The sequence below is a fragment of the Ahaetulla prasina genome, chromosome 2, assembly GCF_028640845.1.
Source record: "Ahaetulla prasina isolate Xishuangbanna chromosome 2, ASM2864084v1, whole genome shotgun sequence".
Taxonomy (NCBI): Eukaryota; Metazoa; Chordata; class Lepidosauria; order Squamata; family Colubridae; genus Ahaetulla; species Ahaetulla prasina.
The window spans coordinates 110633354-110649568 of record NC_080540.1 but is presented as its reverse complement, the minus strand read 5'-3'; the positions used below and the strand labels follow the sequence as shown (position 1 = coordinate 110649568).

Below are 16215 nucleotides of genomic sequence, written 5' to 3'. Positions count from 1 at the left end.
GGGCTACCTTCAGAAGTTGTGGGTGCTCCATCATTGGAGGTTTTTAAGAAGAGACTGAACAGCCATTTGTCCAGAATGGTATAGGGTTTCCTACTTAAGCAGGGCGTTGAACTAGAAGACTTCCAAGGCACTGTCCAACTCCATTATTCTGTTATCTCAGTTGGAAATAAAAAGACATTTCCTAATGGTAGGAGCTAATTGAACAGAGCATTTCAGGAACTGGTGGACTCTTGGTTTGAAGCATTTAAACAACAGGCTGGATGGCTGTCAGCTAGAAATATTGTATTAGATTTCTGAATTGGGTTTATATGATATTCAAGGTTCCTTCCCACCATTGTATTTATATGATTCCATGTTCTCTTATGAAAAAAAATATGAAGATATATTATTAATGGTTTACTGATTTTCTAAGATCCTGGGACCCTTCCTCAGAAGCTGAATGTCATAATGACAGATAAATTTAGATTCCTGGTGATTCCTGGTGACTTTCAGAACTAGTCCCTGAGGTTTTCTTGGCAAGATTTCAGAAGGGGTTTGCCATTGCCTCTTTCTTGAAGCTGAAAGAGAGTTACTGGTCCCAGCTTATCCACCTTGGATAAACCTATCCTTAGGTTTTGTGCCTAAAATAGGATTAGAACTCAGTCTCCTGGGTTTTTTTGCCTGTACCTTAACCACTGGCTCTTACATGTCTTATATACAAACATAAATTTTGCTGACATATTTAAGAAGATTATAAAGACATAAGAAACTTGCTGGATGAGGCAAAGGCCTAATCTTAAACATGTTTTCACGGTGACCAATTTGATGGCTTTAGGTTGCTTGTAAGCAAGAGATAGGAACATTTATGTGTGTTCACCCTTTAATTTATATTTGAAAGAATGCTGCCCCCAATAAGGATAGCCCTAAGTATCATCACCAGTAGTTCTTTTAAAGACATCATCATATCCTATGGCAATTAATTTCCCAGGTTAAAATGTATCATATTAATCATTCATCAAGTTTAAAGAAATTCTTCTGGAGCTCTTTACAAGTCTTGTAGGTTTTACCAGCATGAACAGTTTGATATTCTCCGCAAACCTGGAAACCTTACAGTAGGTTTCAAATTTTTTTACTATCAGTTCTGTGGGTGTGTCTTGGTGGGTGTGGCAGGGGAAGGATACTGTAAAATCTTCATTCCCACCCCACTCCGGGGGAAGGATACTGCAAAATCCCCATTTCCTCCTGATCAGCTGGGACTTGGGAGGCAGAGAATAGATGGGGGCGGGACCAGTCAGAATTTTTACTACTGGTTCTCCGAACTGGTCAGAACCTGCTGAAACCCACCTCTGCTTACAGCCATACCCTATGTTAAGATATTTGACTGAAGTACATTTTTAAAAAATAAATCTCAACATTGTCTATGAGGGACTTTGCTTCTTACTTATTTCTATTAAGTAAATTGTCCATGTTTTCCTAGTTTTTGCCACAGTATCTTTTTTAACCAGTTAGCACTCCATAAAAGGATAGGCCTTTTTTTCTATGACCACTAAGTTAATTCAAAATCTTTGATGGGAAACTTTCTCTTTCTTCTGGAAATCCAAGCAAACTATCCTTACAAAGTCACCTCCATTCATGTGTCTATTGACATTCTGAAATAATATATATAGAAGATTGTTGAGGCAGGATTATTTTTACAGAATCCATGCTGATTTTCCTTCAGCAAAGGATTATTCTTCTATGGGCTTATATTTGCTTCAGCTATCATTTCTAGACATTTGCCCAGAACATTGTTAAGCTGAGACACCTATAATTATTCACATCTCCCCTGGATATATTCTGAAACTGGTGTCACACTGGCTAGCTTACAATCATTTGGTAACCAGTCTGATGTGAGGGAGAAATGACTGTTTTGGGGAGGGGCTCATATGTGAGCAATTTTATAATTAAGTTCTTTGTGGTACCTCAGATCAATGATCTCAGGATCAGTAATAAATGACCAGCTATTCTTCCCTGATATCCTAGAATATTTTGTCATGTTACCTCAACTTATTTTAATTGTTCCCATTCTCTTTCCGGGAAATGTGATGCAGATTCAGGTTCTTGTCCTACAACTTATGTTGGCTAGATAGCTGGGGGAAAAATAATTCTGTTTACTTACAGATTCTCAAATTTATTTCAGTGTCCCATTCATTCTTCCTTGAAAAGCCTTTTCATTCTTGTTCTTTTTAATTAAACATAACAATTATTGGGACATGGAGCTATCAGAATAGAATAGAATGACAGCCTTGGAAGGGACCTTGGAGGTCTTCTAATCCAACCCTTGCTCAGTGTTGGAGCATTCACAACTTCTGGAGACAAGTTGTTCCACTGATTGTTCTGTTGTTGAAGTTGTGAATGCTCCAACACTGGAAATTTTTAAGAACAACCATTTGTCTGAAATGGTATCAGGTTTTTTATTTTAATACTTTTATTGTTTAATAGCAAAAGACAAAAAAATAAGATTAAAAAAATGAAAAATGCTAAATATAGATTAAAAGCATTATAAAAAATCTTTCCAGTAACATTTCTTCCTTTCCTTCTATCTGTGTCCCCAACTACTGAGCACAATTTATATATTGGTTCTTTAGTATGGACATTAAAGATTGTTGCTGGTCTCTGTTTAAATCCTAGAAACCCAATTCCAGATGTCTAAAAATGGTTTGCTGAATATTGTGTTATATTTAAGGGAGCTGTTCCTGCTTGAATTTGGTTAAACTTCTATTAATGTCAATTTTGCCATTGCAAGCATTCTCCAATTTTAGTCCCCCAATCTGATACTGTCAGCAAGATTTCTCTTTTCCAGTGTCAGACTGAGTTTGTTCTTGCAGCTTTCAGCATATATATGAGCAAATTGTAATATTTTTCATTTCTGTTTTCTGGAATTATACCTGATAAAAATATCTACAAAACTGTTTGAATTTTATTTTTAAGATTTTTAAAGATTTGATGTACATCTGATGGACTTGTGAGATTTTCTTTTTTTAGCATAACACTACATATGATAAAATCCTTCTTTTTGTGGGGTTTCCAACATTTGTTGTCATATACTTCATTTATCATGACAAATTTTTACAGTTATGTGATGATGATGATATTCATTTAATCATATTCGACTCTTGGCAATTTTCTGGGCCAGCCCTCTCCACATCTTTCAATTTTGCTCTGTTTCTTTGAGTCTTTCTATTGTCCAGCTGGTGTCAGCTTCGATGGTATCCAGTAACCATGTTTTTTGGTGATCTGGTTTCCCTTTAAAGCAATTATGTTTGGAAGAATTAGCGGATCTTCCAAACATAATTGCTTTCTCCAGTAAACAGAGTTATGTACCATCTGTAAAAAAGTTCAAACCAATTTCCCTTTAAGTTGTAACTTGGTGGGAATGCTACAGATTTTTCTCCCATAATTCTTTAGTTGATCCTCTATTATTGCTTCTTTGAAGTTTTGCACTCATTTTATCACATAAATTTTCAATTGTTCTCTTTCCATATCATATCATGGTGATTATTTGTAAATATGTCCAAATTCGACCTTGATTTTGTGCAAGTGTTTCAAATTCTGATACCTTTATCAAAGTCTTTCCTTTTTTTAAAGATTGGTTTCTATTTTTCTGATTTTGGAAGCTACATTAATTTTTTTTTACATTGTTGTCTTTTTCAGAGAATAAATGCTTTGTTACTGTCTTAGGTTTTTTTCCCCATTAATTTTATATCCAGAAATTGTTCACTTGCATCAGCTACCACATAGAGATTTTTGGTTCTGTGATTGTTATTAGTGATCTGTCATCTGTCACAGTATGTCATATTGCATTGCACTCCTGAAATTTATCCCAATTAATTGTTTCTCTTTTTGGATCCTGTTTGCTAGAACTTCCAAAGTACAAATACTAAAGAAAGAGAAACTGCTATCCTTCTGCCTTACATATTAAAAAGGTTTCAGGGAGTGTTCAGTTTGCTGTAATCTTTGCTGTTTGAATTTGTAAATTTTTCTTAGCATTTATTTTATAGAATAGAATAGATTTTTTATTGGCCAAGTGTGATTGGACACACAAGGAATTTGTCTTGGTGCATATGCTCTCAGTGCGCATAAAAGAAAAGATACCTTCATCAAGGTTCAACACTTACTAGACTTAATGATAGTCATAGGGTACACATTTATCAATGATACAGCACTTAATGATAGTCATAGGCTACAAATAAGCAATCAGGAAACAATCAATATCAGTATAAACCGTAAGGATACCAGCAACAAAGTTACAGTCATAAGTGGAAGGAGATGGGTGATGGGAACAATGAGAAGATTAATAGTAGTGCAGATTTAATAAATACTTTGACAGTCTTGAATTATTTGTTTTGCAGAGTGATGCTGTTCAGGAAGAAAGTGTTCTTGTGTCTAGTTGTTCTGGTGTGCAGTGCTCTATAGCGTCTTTTTGAGGGTAGGAGTTGAAACAGTTTATGTCCAGGATGTGAGGGATCTGTAAATATTTTCACAGCCCTCTTTTTGATTTGTGCAGTATACAGGTCCTCAGTAGAAGGCAGGTTGGTAGCAATTATTTTTTCTGCAGTTCTAATTATCCTCTGAAGTCTGTGTCTGTCTTGTTCAGTTGCAGAACCAAACCAGGTGCAGATGACAGACTCAATAATTCCTCTGTAGAACTGTATCAGCAGCTCCTTGGGCAGTTTGATCTTTCTGAGTTGGCACAGAAAGAACATTCTTTGTTGTCCTTTTTCGATGACGTTTTTGATGTTAGCTGTCCATTTTAGACCTTGCAATATGCTAGAACCTAGAAATTTAAAGGTTTCTATTGTGTTGTCTAGTATTGTGAGAGGTGGAAGTATGGAACCTCCCGTCAGTATGCGGATTTATCTAGAACTTCCATGAGAAATAACCATTTCAAGAGCTTTTCAATATCTAACAATATGATTGCTACCTTTTTTCTTAATGTGGGTATACACGCACACACACACACACACACACACACACACAGATATATAAATATGCTGTTATGTATCTATCATCTGTCTTTCTATCTATCATCTATCTATCTATTTATCTATCTATCTATCATCTATCATCTATTAACCTATCTGATCTGTGTGTATATATTTCAGGAGCACAATATGTTAGTTTAGCTAATATGGGGTACATATCTTGCAATCATCACTCAATAAAATAATTGACGCATAACTAAGCATTCTTCAGTTCTTCCTGTTTTTTGTAAAAGTTAAATATGATTCTTTTCATGTCTTTGATATTGTTTTTGTTTGAATTAAAAATAATCATCTTGAATAATGATTTTGCTTGTTCCTTCTTTAACTTTTTGTAACATTGGGCCATCAAGCCATCTCTTCCTTGCCCCTTTCCACTCTTGATTTTCTTTATTGCTTATTTGAAATCTTGAGTACTATAGATTTATTTAGTATTTGTCTATGTTCTTTAGAGACTTCTATAAGTTCTGAGTATTTGACATATGTATGGCACACCTTCATAACTAATATCTGGGATGCAAAATCAATAAATCAGAAAAAAAGGTGAAAGAATACACCACCAAAATGGCTGATTAAATTGCAAAACAATATCTTCACGCTTAACTCAGATGCAAGTAATCTAGAACAAATTATAAAAATATGAAGAAAAAATGCTGAAAAACAAGACCACCAAACAATACCTGATCAAAAAACATTGCACAGAAACAAGGAAGATCAATGAAGCACTAAAAATAATATAGTAGCAAACAGCAAGCCAAGAAAATCAATATAGTAGCAAATAACCAAGCCAAGAAGATCAGCAAATACAAAGCTCAAATTTCAACTATAAGCAGAATCTCCAGTTTCAATCGAATCAGAAACATTTTACCAATCGATCAATGGAGAGACTGCAAGGAACCAGTCAAGTTCTTTGTCAGTTTTACTTGACAAAGAAGAAATAAATAATCAAGTGCCTAAAGATAGCAACTGTTAGTAGAAACATCAGAAGCTTTGAAGACACCGTTTTCAGATTGTTGTGATAGCTGGGAGAGGTTATCATCCAGAGAGAAAGTGTTCAGGAAGACTCAATATCGCCCCTACTATTTGTCATTGCACTGGTATCTCTGTCAGCAATCCTGAACAAAACATGCCATCACTCTCAAACATCAAAAACATCTTCCAGGTTATACAACCTTCTTTACATGAATGATTTGAAGCTGTATGGAAAAATACCACCTTAAAGTGAATCACTGCTCAATATTGTTTGTGTATAAAGCCAAGATATTACAATGGAATTTGGACTGGACAAATGTATCATGCTCACCATTAAACAGGAAAAAGTAGTAAAACCTGAAGTAATCAAGATGCTCTATGGAAATAATATCAAGAATCTGGATGAAGAAGATCACTGCAAATATTTGGACACCATACAAGCTGACAACGTTTAGCACACTGATCTCAAGAAGAAGTGTAGTAATGAATACCTCTTAAAGTCCAAATTCAATGGAGGAAAAATCATCAAGGCAATTAATACCTAGGCAATTCCAGTCAGTAAACACATACATGGAATAGTGGATTGGGCTCAAGCAGAAATAGAACCCTGGTTAGGAAGACCAGAAAAATAATGACAATCAATCATGCCTTCAACCATACAGCAACATTGATGGACTGCATAACTGCAAAACACACCAGATTCAACTCTGGTTGAAAAGAAAATGTAAATAATTGGTGTGGCAATAGCAGGAAGTAGTAGAATAGAAGACAAAAACTTGAAGAAGTTTGGTACAAAATGTAAGTAGAACTGTTAGGAAATAGTAACCATAATGCTGGTATAATATACTTGCAAATGGGAATACAGAACTGAGGAATGTATAGAAGGGTTAACCAAGTACAGAAAGTTGCTTGCTCATCTTTTAGGATAGCCCAGAATCCTGTAAAGGTTAAAAAGATTTCCTTCAGAAAACAGAAAACAAATAGAGAACAAAAGGGAACACAAATTGGGGTAGAAAAGCTGAAAAGTGAAGAGAGAGAATTTGAGGAATGTATCTCCCTCCTAGAGGAAACAATACAAAGCATTTTAAATATTTATGTTTGAAGCAGAAAGCAGCCAAAGTTGGGATGTTAGAATTTAAGGACTGGGGTGACCCTGCTCTGAAATTTGTGGTATTTTTCTTAATTCCTAGGCCTACAGGCCACAAATTAAAATCATGGCCAGGGGATGCTTGGTTTCTCCTAGACCATTTTCTTTTTGTCATTTAGTACATACACAAACCACCACACAAAAGAGAGAGAGAGAGAGAGAGAGAGAGAGATATGTAGTTTTGGAAAAGCAGCTTCCAATACTTGATGTTTCCAACTCTCAATCTCACTCACCCCTCAGCTTTTCTTTTATCTTCGGCAGAAGAGTTTAAGATATCTTTGGATTAAGAAATCCAAGCATTGGGTTATCGTTTATAGATGTTACAATGGCAGTTAGTTTCCTGTACTATACATTATATGACGATTATTGAACCACTTTGCCCAATGGTTCCCATGTGAAAAAGGAGGGGAGGGAGAATGTATCTGACTTCAACAGTATCAGCAGTATTTTTGATAAGACAAGTGTTTCTCTTAAAAAAGAAAAATGTTACTGAAGATCAAGTCCGGAATGGAAAGCACTTGCAAAACAGATTCTGCTCAGTTCATGCAGCTGGTAGATTTGAATTTCAATTACTAACCACCATTTGTTACCTAGGAATAAGTTGCATGTTTTAACTAGCTGCTTCTGTAAATTCCAGAATTCCAGTGATTCATAGAAAAGCTGATCAAGAGAATGTTTGTTGTAAGTAGTTGACTTTGAACATTTTGGATTTATGTAACAAGTCTGTAGTATCACATTTGAATTCTTTTTCTCACCCGCCAAATGAAAGTTATAAACCGATCCATTAGATGAGACCAAAAGGCATATTTTAAATTGACATATTCCAATGTGAGAACAATTACAATAAATAATCATGGGGAAAAAATGGAGGATGTGACAGCTGATCTAAAAACAGAGATGGAAGATATGAGAACAGACTTAAAAAAATAATTTATGAACATTGCAAAGAGTACTGACTGCAGTTGGATGTGATATTAATTATAAGTTTCTTTTAATTCTGTTAGCTTGCTGTTGTCATTCATTGCTTTGAAAAGATTAAACAAAGCAATTTGCTTCCTCAGTTTCTGACTGGTTTCTGTATTGCTACTCTGCTTTTCAGTATACTAAATCTCTTTGGAATATCATAATTTTATCATATCAACTGATTGCTTACTGGGGAGCAACAGCAGAAGCAGGCAAAAAATATTATTAATGCTACAATTAGCATGCCTATAAGGAATATCCACTTGATGGGGGAAGGGGTGGGTGAAAATAAAATAAAGATAATATTCCTGACCAAAGTGATACTCTTTTGTATATGCAATGTTGTCACATACAAAAGGGACAAGGTTTGTGTCACACAACTATCACCACCATCTTAATGTTTTGGGATCTCCCTGCAGTTTGGCTCTCCCTGGCCTTCCCTATACTATAAGTCATCCCCTTAAGTCTTAAAACTTTTCCCAACACAGAAAAAAGAAAAATAGTTTGACACAAGGGCATACTTGTAGAATTGATTTTCTATTATTTTTTTTAATGAAGTAGAAGGAAAGGCAGAGTCTGGGGACAGAGTCAAGAGAGGAATCGGCCTGGAGTCATTACATTCAGACAAGCAATCTATGTCCATCCCAAACCCCCACCCTTTCAAATGCCGTTAGCTCTTATCTAGCATCAATTTAGTGCTGACTGTTAGTTGACTAGATTCTTGCGTATAGGCTTAAGCAGTGAATCAGCTTATCTGGAACTTAATGTGTGGGCCTGATTCTTCATGCCTGATATTACCCTCTCTTTTTGTACTGCATCAATGGCAGGTTCATTTTCAAAGGAGTGATCAGAGGGACAGTACGGATACAATACCAACATTAGCTCTTCATTATTATTATTATTGCCTTGCTCCAAAAGTGTTTTATTGATATCTAGGGTTGAAATATGTCTCTCCACCAGTATCTGCTGCTATGATCATCACCGATCATACTTCTAGTACTTATCTGCTATAGGCCAGTACCTACATCTAATAAAGCCAATAAATACTGTATATCTGTAAATAATATTAAATTTCCCTATTTCATACAGAAAAAAGAAATGAAAGGAGATGTGAAAAATCAGAGCAGTACTAAAAGGCTAAATAAGCAAATACATGCAAAACTCAAAACTATAGTACTTAGGGTTATCTTCAAAAATAATTCATAGAAAGTGTTTTGAGTCACGGGCTACAGGGAAAATATGAGATTATGTTCCCAGTGAAAAGATGGGCAATAGCAGATCAGAGCATCTTCATGTTCCTGAACTCATCCAGAATTGTTGAATGGTTGATTTACCATTTAGAATGTACAGGCTCTCTGTAACTGTTAATTTTCCAGAAGGAAAATATCAGTGGTACCTGATACTTTTTGTTATTATTTATTTATTTAATTTATTTGCTGTGCATCTCACTGCAAGGCGATTCTGGGCAGCTTACAATAGATAGATAGATAGATAGATAGATAGATAGATAGATAGATAGATAGATAGATAGATAGATAGATAGATACATACATACATACATACATACATACATACATACATAGATAAATAGATGATAGACAGACAGATAGACAAAATCAAATTAAAATACAAGTTATAACTAAATAGGGAAGAAGGGAAAAGAATATACAGGGGAGGTGAGGAACTGCTATTAATTTTCCATGTTCAGTGTGATATTTCTTCCATTGGAGCCCCAGGCCAACTGGCAGTACCAGGACTTCAGGGTCTTAAAGAAGGTCAAGAAGGTGGGCGCCAATCTCATCTGAGGGGTCAAAATGTTCCAAAAAGCTGGGACCATTTCACAGGAACATGTAGCTCTAGGTTCATAAATATTGAGGGCAATGCTTTCAACAAAGCATTTTTAAACATAGTCTCCTTTGATCTCTAAGGTGTTCTATAAAGATTCACAGCCTCTTTTTCAATTCCTCTCTCAATTATTAACCCCACTTTACATTGAGAGGCAAATAAAGTTCCCTTACCGAAGTCTCATTTCAGACTGATATTACTGCTAATATAGTAAAATTTTCAGTCAGATTGCTAACCATCAGCAGATTTAATGTGATCCTACTGAATAAGTTTCCAATCAAGAAGTGTTTCTGCTGTCAAAGAGATCCATAAGAGTATGGGATTATGACTTTTGATGGACATTTATGTACACATTCATAAAGTGACCTTTGTTGAGTAGAATCAACATTCTCATCATGAGGTAATGGGTTTCTTTTTAATGTCAATGCCTCTAACTAGTAAATGGGTTTGAGGTTCATTGCCTCGTTATGATGTAGCAGAAAGCATTAGCAAATGGCACATATGGGAGACTAATATGCTGGCAACCAAGCAGGAATCCTGAGATGGTATTCCAGCTTTTTATTATGTCTCTCATGGAATGATCATAGATCATTCTCAAAGCTGCACAAAATGTATTGTTTGTGAAGAGTTTCATTAGAAACAAATACGCACAACCAGAACAAGTAGAAAATGTCCCCATCAACCAATTATACAAATATTATTATTTTTGACATATAAATGATAATAGAAATAGGACTTATAAGGCCTAAGAAATTACTTTTTTAAAAAATTTTCACAAAAAATGGAGAGATCAATCCCAGTCCTTGTCCTCAAGCTGATCTCCTGGATAAAAAGCCTGGCTTGGAGTCAGGAATAATGCCATAACAAAATCACTGTGAGACCACTTCACCTGTACAAGTTGGGGAAATTTAGTTGTTAGTCTACATGTCCACTTGTTGATGATGCAAACTTTGGAATAAGCGTGCTAATAAGCGGTGGACTTAGATCTTAAATGCATCATCTCTTATTAGCAACTGGCTATCTGTTTAGGATGATTCTATACATAATCATTGGTTATTTTTTTCAATGGGCATCAGATTTTAAATTTCATTCTTGAGAATATGGATAGCTTGGATATGAGGGCGGGAGAGACACTTTCTCAGTCATCAGCACTAAATGATAGCAGCTTTAATTTCCATGTTCATGCAGAGTTGGTGGAAGGTTCCCACCTCTTAAATATTACAGCAGTTGTTCCACATTCTGCATTTGTTGAGTGTCCTTGGAGCTGATGATTGGGCAGCAAAGCAAAGAAATAAACAAACAAGATTTTCTTGCGGAGTTTCCTCAGCCATAGGTTGTTTGAATGGGCGGTAGAGAAGTTTCTCTGTACAAAGCAGTAAAGAAAATAAAGTGCCATTAAAAACAATATCTTTGGGAAGATTTTTAAACTTCTACAGAGTTTGCCTCAAGTGTGATCAGAATAACAGAATAACAGTAGAATAATAGAAACAGCAGATTTGGAAAGAACCTTCCAACTCTTCTGGTCCAAACTCCTGCTCAAGCAGGTGACCCTTTACCACGTTAGACACATGGGTGTCCAATCTGTTTTGTTTAAACTCTCCAGTGTTGGAGCACCCACAACTTCTGGAGGCAAGCCATTCCACTGATTAATTGCTGTCAGGAAGTTTCTCCTTAGTTCTAGGTTGGATCTCTCCTTGATAAGTCTCCATCTTTAGAACAGTTAGAACAATTAACCAGTTGAACAACTTGCCTGCAGAAGTTGTGAATGTTCCAATGCTGGAAATTTTTAAGAAAATGTTGGATGGCCATTTGTCTGAAATGGTGTAGGGTTTCCTGCCTGGCCAGGGGGTTGGACTAGAAGACCTCCAAGGTCCCTTCCAACTCTGTTGTTGTTGTTGTTGTTGTTGTTATCTTGTCCTGCCTTCAGGTGCTTTGGGGAATAGGTTGACCCCCTTCTTCTTTGGGACAGTTCCTTAGATATTGAAAGACTGCTGTCATGCCACCTTTTAATCCTTCTCTTCCTTAAAATAGACATATCCAGTTCCTGCATGTGTTCTTCATGTGGGATGTTTTTAACCTTTTTAAAGAAGAATACAATAATACAAAGGATAATGGGAGATGATAGTTACAGAAGTTTACTACACTGTTTATGTCATGGGATGCAAACACATAATCCTGCAAGGAATAACCACTGGTTTCAGGAAAATAAAAGTTCAAGAAACATCTAATCATGAAATATTTTGCCCAGAAAAAAAAAAGTGTTCTTGTAGTCAGCAGTGTTTTCAAAAAAGAACTCCCAGAAATATTTCCATCTGAAGGAACAGATATCCTTTACTTTTACTCCTACTGCGATTGCAAGATAGTCATTTGTAACTTTTGTGTGTGCAAAGGTAAAATATTTGCCACCAATGTATTCGTTGTTTTGAAGGGGAAGCCTTTTAAAACTGCTATTAGACTTAATTAGATCCCTTTATTCTGCTTGAGTCTAGCAATAGCTCTGAAATGAAGCATTTCATTTCAGCAAGAAAGGCCTTCTCATGGAGAAATAGATTGGGAAATAATATACGTTGGAAAGCAGAATGCAATGGGAGGGGTGGTTTTTAGAGAAAAACTCTGTAGGAATCAGATAGACTTGAACACTTTAATTGTGTGACTGCTCCCCTTTCTTATTCTTCTCTTTCCCTATTTCTTTTAATGAATAAGATGATTAGTTCTTTTATCTCTTGAGACCATTTACCTTCAGGATGCTGACTGCCATTGCTGTTTTATCCATGGATATTTGAATTAAATGTATAGTCAGAACGGCATTAATCATTTTATTTTTATTTATTTTTTTAAAAATCAGTTACTATGTTAAGCCAATACTATGTGAGCCATGGTGATGCAGTAGTTAGAGTGCAGTACTGCAGGATACTTCTGCTGATCACTGGGTGCCAGAAGTTTGGTAGATCGAATCTCACCAGCCTCAAGGTTGAATCAGCCTTCCATCCAGTTAGAACAATTAATCAGTGGAACAACTTGCCTGTAGAAGTTGTAAATGCTCCAACACTGGAAATTTTTAAGAAAATGTTGGATGACCATTTGTCTGAAATGGTGTAGGGTTTCCTGCCTGGGCAGGGGGTTGGACTAGAAGACCTCCAAAGTCCCTTCCAACTCAGTTGTTGTTGTTGTTGTTGTTGTTGTTGTTGTTATTATCCTTCCGAGGTGGGTAAAATGAGGACCCAGATTATTGGGGGAAATATGATGACTCTGTAAACCACTTAGAGAGGGCTATAAAGCACTGTGAAGCGGTATATAAGTCTAAGTGCTATTGCATTTATTAAGTTAGTAACATGATTAAGTGAATCTGGCTTCCCTATTGAGTTTGCTTGTCAGAAAGTCACAAAAGGTGATCATGTGACCTCATGACACTGCAACAGTCACAAATATGAGTCAGTTGCCAAGCACCTGAATTTTGATCATGTGATGGTGGGGGATGCTGCAATGGTTGTGAGTATGAAAAATGGTTATAACCTCACTTCTTTCAGTGCTGTTGTAACTTCAAATGGTCATTAAATGAACTGTTGTAAGTCGAGGACTACATGTAGGCATTGTGGTGAAATGTTTACTGTATTTGGGGCTGTAGAAATCCAGATAACTACTACAACATGGACAACTCTTGATCATATAGATTTCTACCCAGAAAATAATGCAATGAGCATAAAGATTATGTGGGAAATTTTACTTCTAATCTGTGAATGACATTTGAGCAAATGGATTGTTTTATCCTTCATTGTTTTGATATGAACATGATTATTTCTGAATGATCAGAAAAAGCTATCTTTTGCTCTTGGTAGTGCTTTATAGCATATTCTCTGAAAATTAAGTATCTGTAAACTTAAATCCAGTTTAATGTAATTAGTGATGATAAATAACCATTACCTACATAATGAAATCTGCATTTGAGAAAGTAAGACAGGGCTTGTTTCATGTTTTCTACCATATCCTTTAGAAAATACAAATTTATGCTCAGATCTATTTATATTGCAAGGAGTTTATTTTTGTAAATGTATATAGTTATTTGAAATAACAAGAACGTTCATGCATTGTAGCACTTTTTATTTAAATTACTGCTATTCACTATTAATTTATGCAGTGACATACAGTAGTTGCTCAAAACCATAAATCCATGAGGAAGTTCCATCATATTTATAAAGAAATAGCAAGATGTTGTGTAACTAGTTATTTAAAGATAATGGAAACAAAGTATAGGTATTTGAATAAATCATACTCTCATATTGAACGCCTTTAAAAATCCATATACTATTAAAACTCCCAGGCCTCTTTATCTGTAACCTTTAATTCGGTGAAATGGTGCATCACAGGACAATAGTTTTTGAACCAACCTCAGGGTCCCCAATCCCTGGTCCATGGACTGGCACAGGTCCACAGCACAACAGTAACCAGGCCACGCAAACAAGTAAAGCCCCTGGGATACAGGCAGCATCCGAAGCTACACCCCCTCAGGTCTGCAGAAAAAGCTCTCTCCATGGAACCGGTCCCTGGTGCCCAAAAGTTGGGGGCCACTGAGCTAAATTACAGAATGTGTCCAAAACCTGGGACCCATGACTCCTGTGGGATTGAAGTTTTCACAAATTTGTGGTCACTTCAATGCTGCATCACCCGCTGAGGGTTCAGTATATCAGGGTCATCCAATCTTTCTGAAAGCTGGGTGGACCAGCCTGTCTGGTCTCTGAAGATCAGTTAGACCAGTCCCACTCTAGCTTTGAAGGTCAAGTCAAGTTTTGCCATCAGCCACCAGAGAACAGTGAGCAATGCTCTAAATGGCAAGAAGTCACGTCCATTCCCACTGTTATTTTGCTTATGGTTATTTTGTTTCTTTGTTTAAGTAAGTAAATATCTCTGAGCTGCTGACCCAATGGATCACAGGCTGTCTAGTAGATTTTTCTTGTTGACAAGAAAGACTACATATAATTTTCACACACTTTCTTTTGCCCTCTACTTAGTCAACTTCAAATAAGGGATGTCCTTTAGAGCAACAAACCCACTTGACATAGTCTTTAGCTTTTTTTGGGGTGTACAGTAATGTTGTCTAATGTGCCTACAGCATAGAATATTTGTGCAAATCAATATTACTTGAACTTATCTTCTTCGTTTCTTCAACCAGATGGCTGCCCTGATTTGTGCAATGGCAATGGGAGATGCACACTCGGTCAGAACAGCTGGCAGTGTGTCTGCCAGACCGGCTGGAGAGGGCCTGGATGCAATGTTGCTATGGAAACCTCCTGTGCTGATAACAAGGATAATGAGGGAGGTGAGCAAAAGTCTTCCAATTCCCAGCCTTGAAAGAACAGAGGGTTATGTGCAGTTTCATCATGAGTCATTTTACGAGTGAAAGACCCCCCTCTCCTACTATTGTCAAGTGTTGTTGTTACATTTCCATTGAAGCAAATGAGATGGATAAAGTAGTACTCTTGTGAGCAAAATAATATGACCTGAATGACTTATTTTAAATATAGGGCTTGATTCATTTCTGGCAAAGCTTAGATTTGGAGGCTAGAATTCTCACTAGGCATTTGTGTGGTTTAGAATTTCAAGTCTCAGTGCTCCTTCAGATATACCCTCTGTGTGACTTATACTTGCAAAAATACCAGCATACATTGTAGATTATTCAAGCAAAGGCACAGATGATTAAGCAGGAAACTTTCCAAGGTATTGTTAACTGCCAGCTATGGGCAAATACAAGAGAATTCTGGACAAAGGTAATACTTGTATTTTATCAACTTAAATTCACAAAGCAGAAAGTGCTAAATGGAACGGAATAGTGGAATTCATTTTATTGGCTGTGATACAAGAACTTATTCGTGGAGGGTTTTTTTTTATTAAAAAGCGTGTTAATTAATAAAACAGAGTTCTGTCTCAGTATTGATATATATTGTCCTAAAGACATTATATACTGGAAGAAATTTTAGCCAGTGATAAGTTGTAAATGATTTTAGTATAAAGTATACCTCTGACTTTAAATGCTATAGCTATTTGTTTTTACACATTTACCAGTCACACATTTTTATGTATTATATTTTTTCAATCTATATATGTGTGTGTGTGTTTTCCTTCCACATGCATTTTTATCCATCATACACTGTTTCCAAGGATTTAGCTCCAGATATATTGAATAATATTTGAACAACTCATTTTTTATTAATAATTTAACAGTCAACCAACAACCTTTCAACATTTAAAGCTTATTGTCACAAGTTGTTTATTTGAGTGTTTCAGGCATTCTTT

The 16215-nt window shown here is 36.0% G+C and overlaps 1 protein-coding gene across 1 annotated transcript in view; it reads left to right on the top strand.

Annotated features, from left to right (window-relative positions):
• The window catches only part of TENM2 (teneurin transmembrane protein 2), a 970061-nt gene that overhangs the window by 852149 nt on the left and 101697 nt on the right, over window positions 1-16215 (top strand). Inside the window, exon 16 of the mRNA XM_058167878.1 lies at window positions 15095-15241. Coding sequence (XP_058023861.1) covers window positions 15095-15241 — 147 coding nt within the window. The remainder of the gene's footprint in view (window positions 1-15094; window positions 15242-16215) is intronic.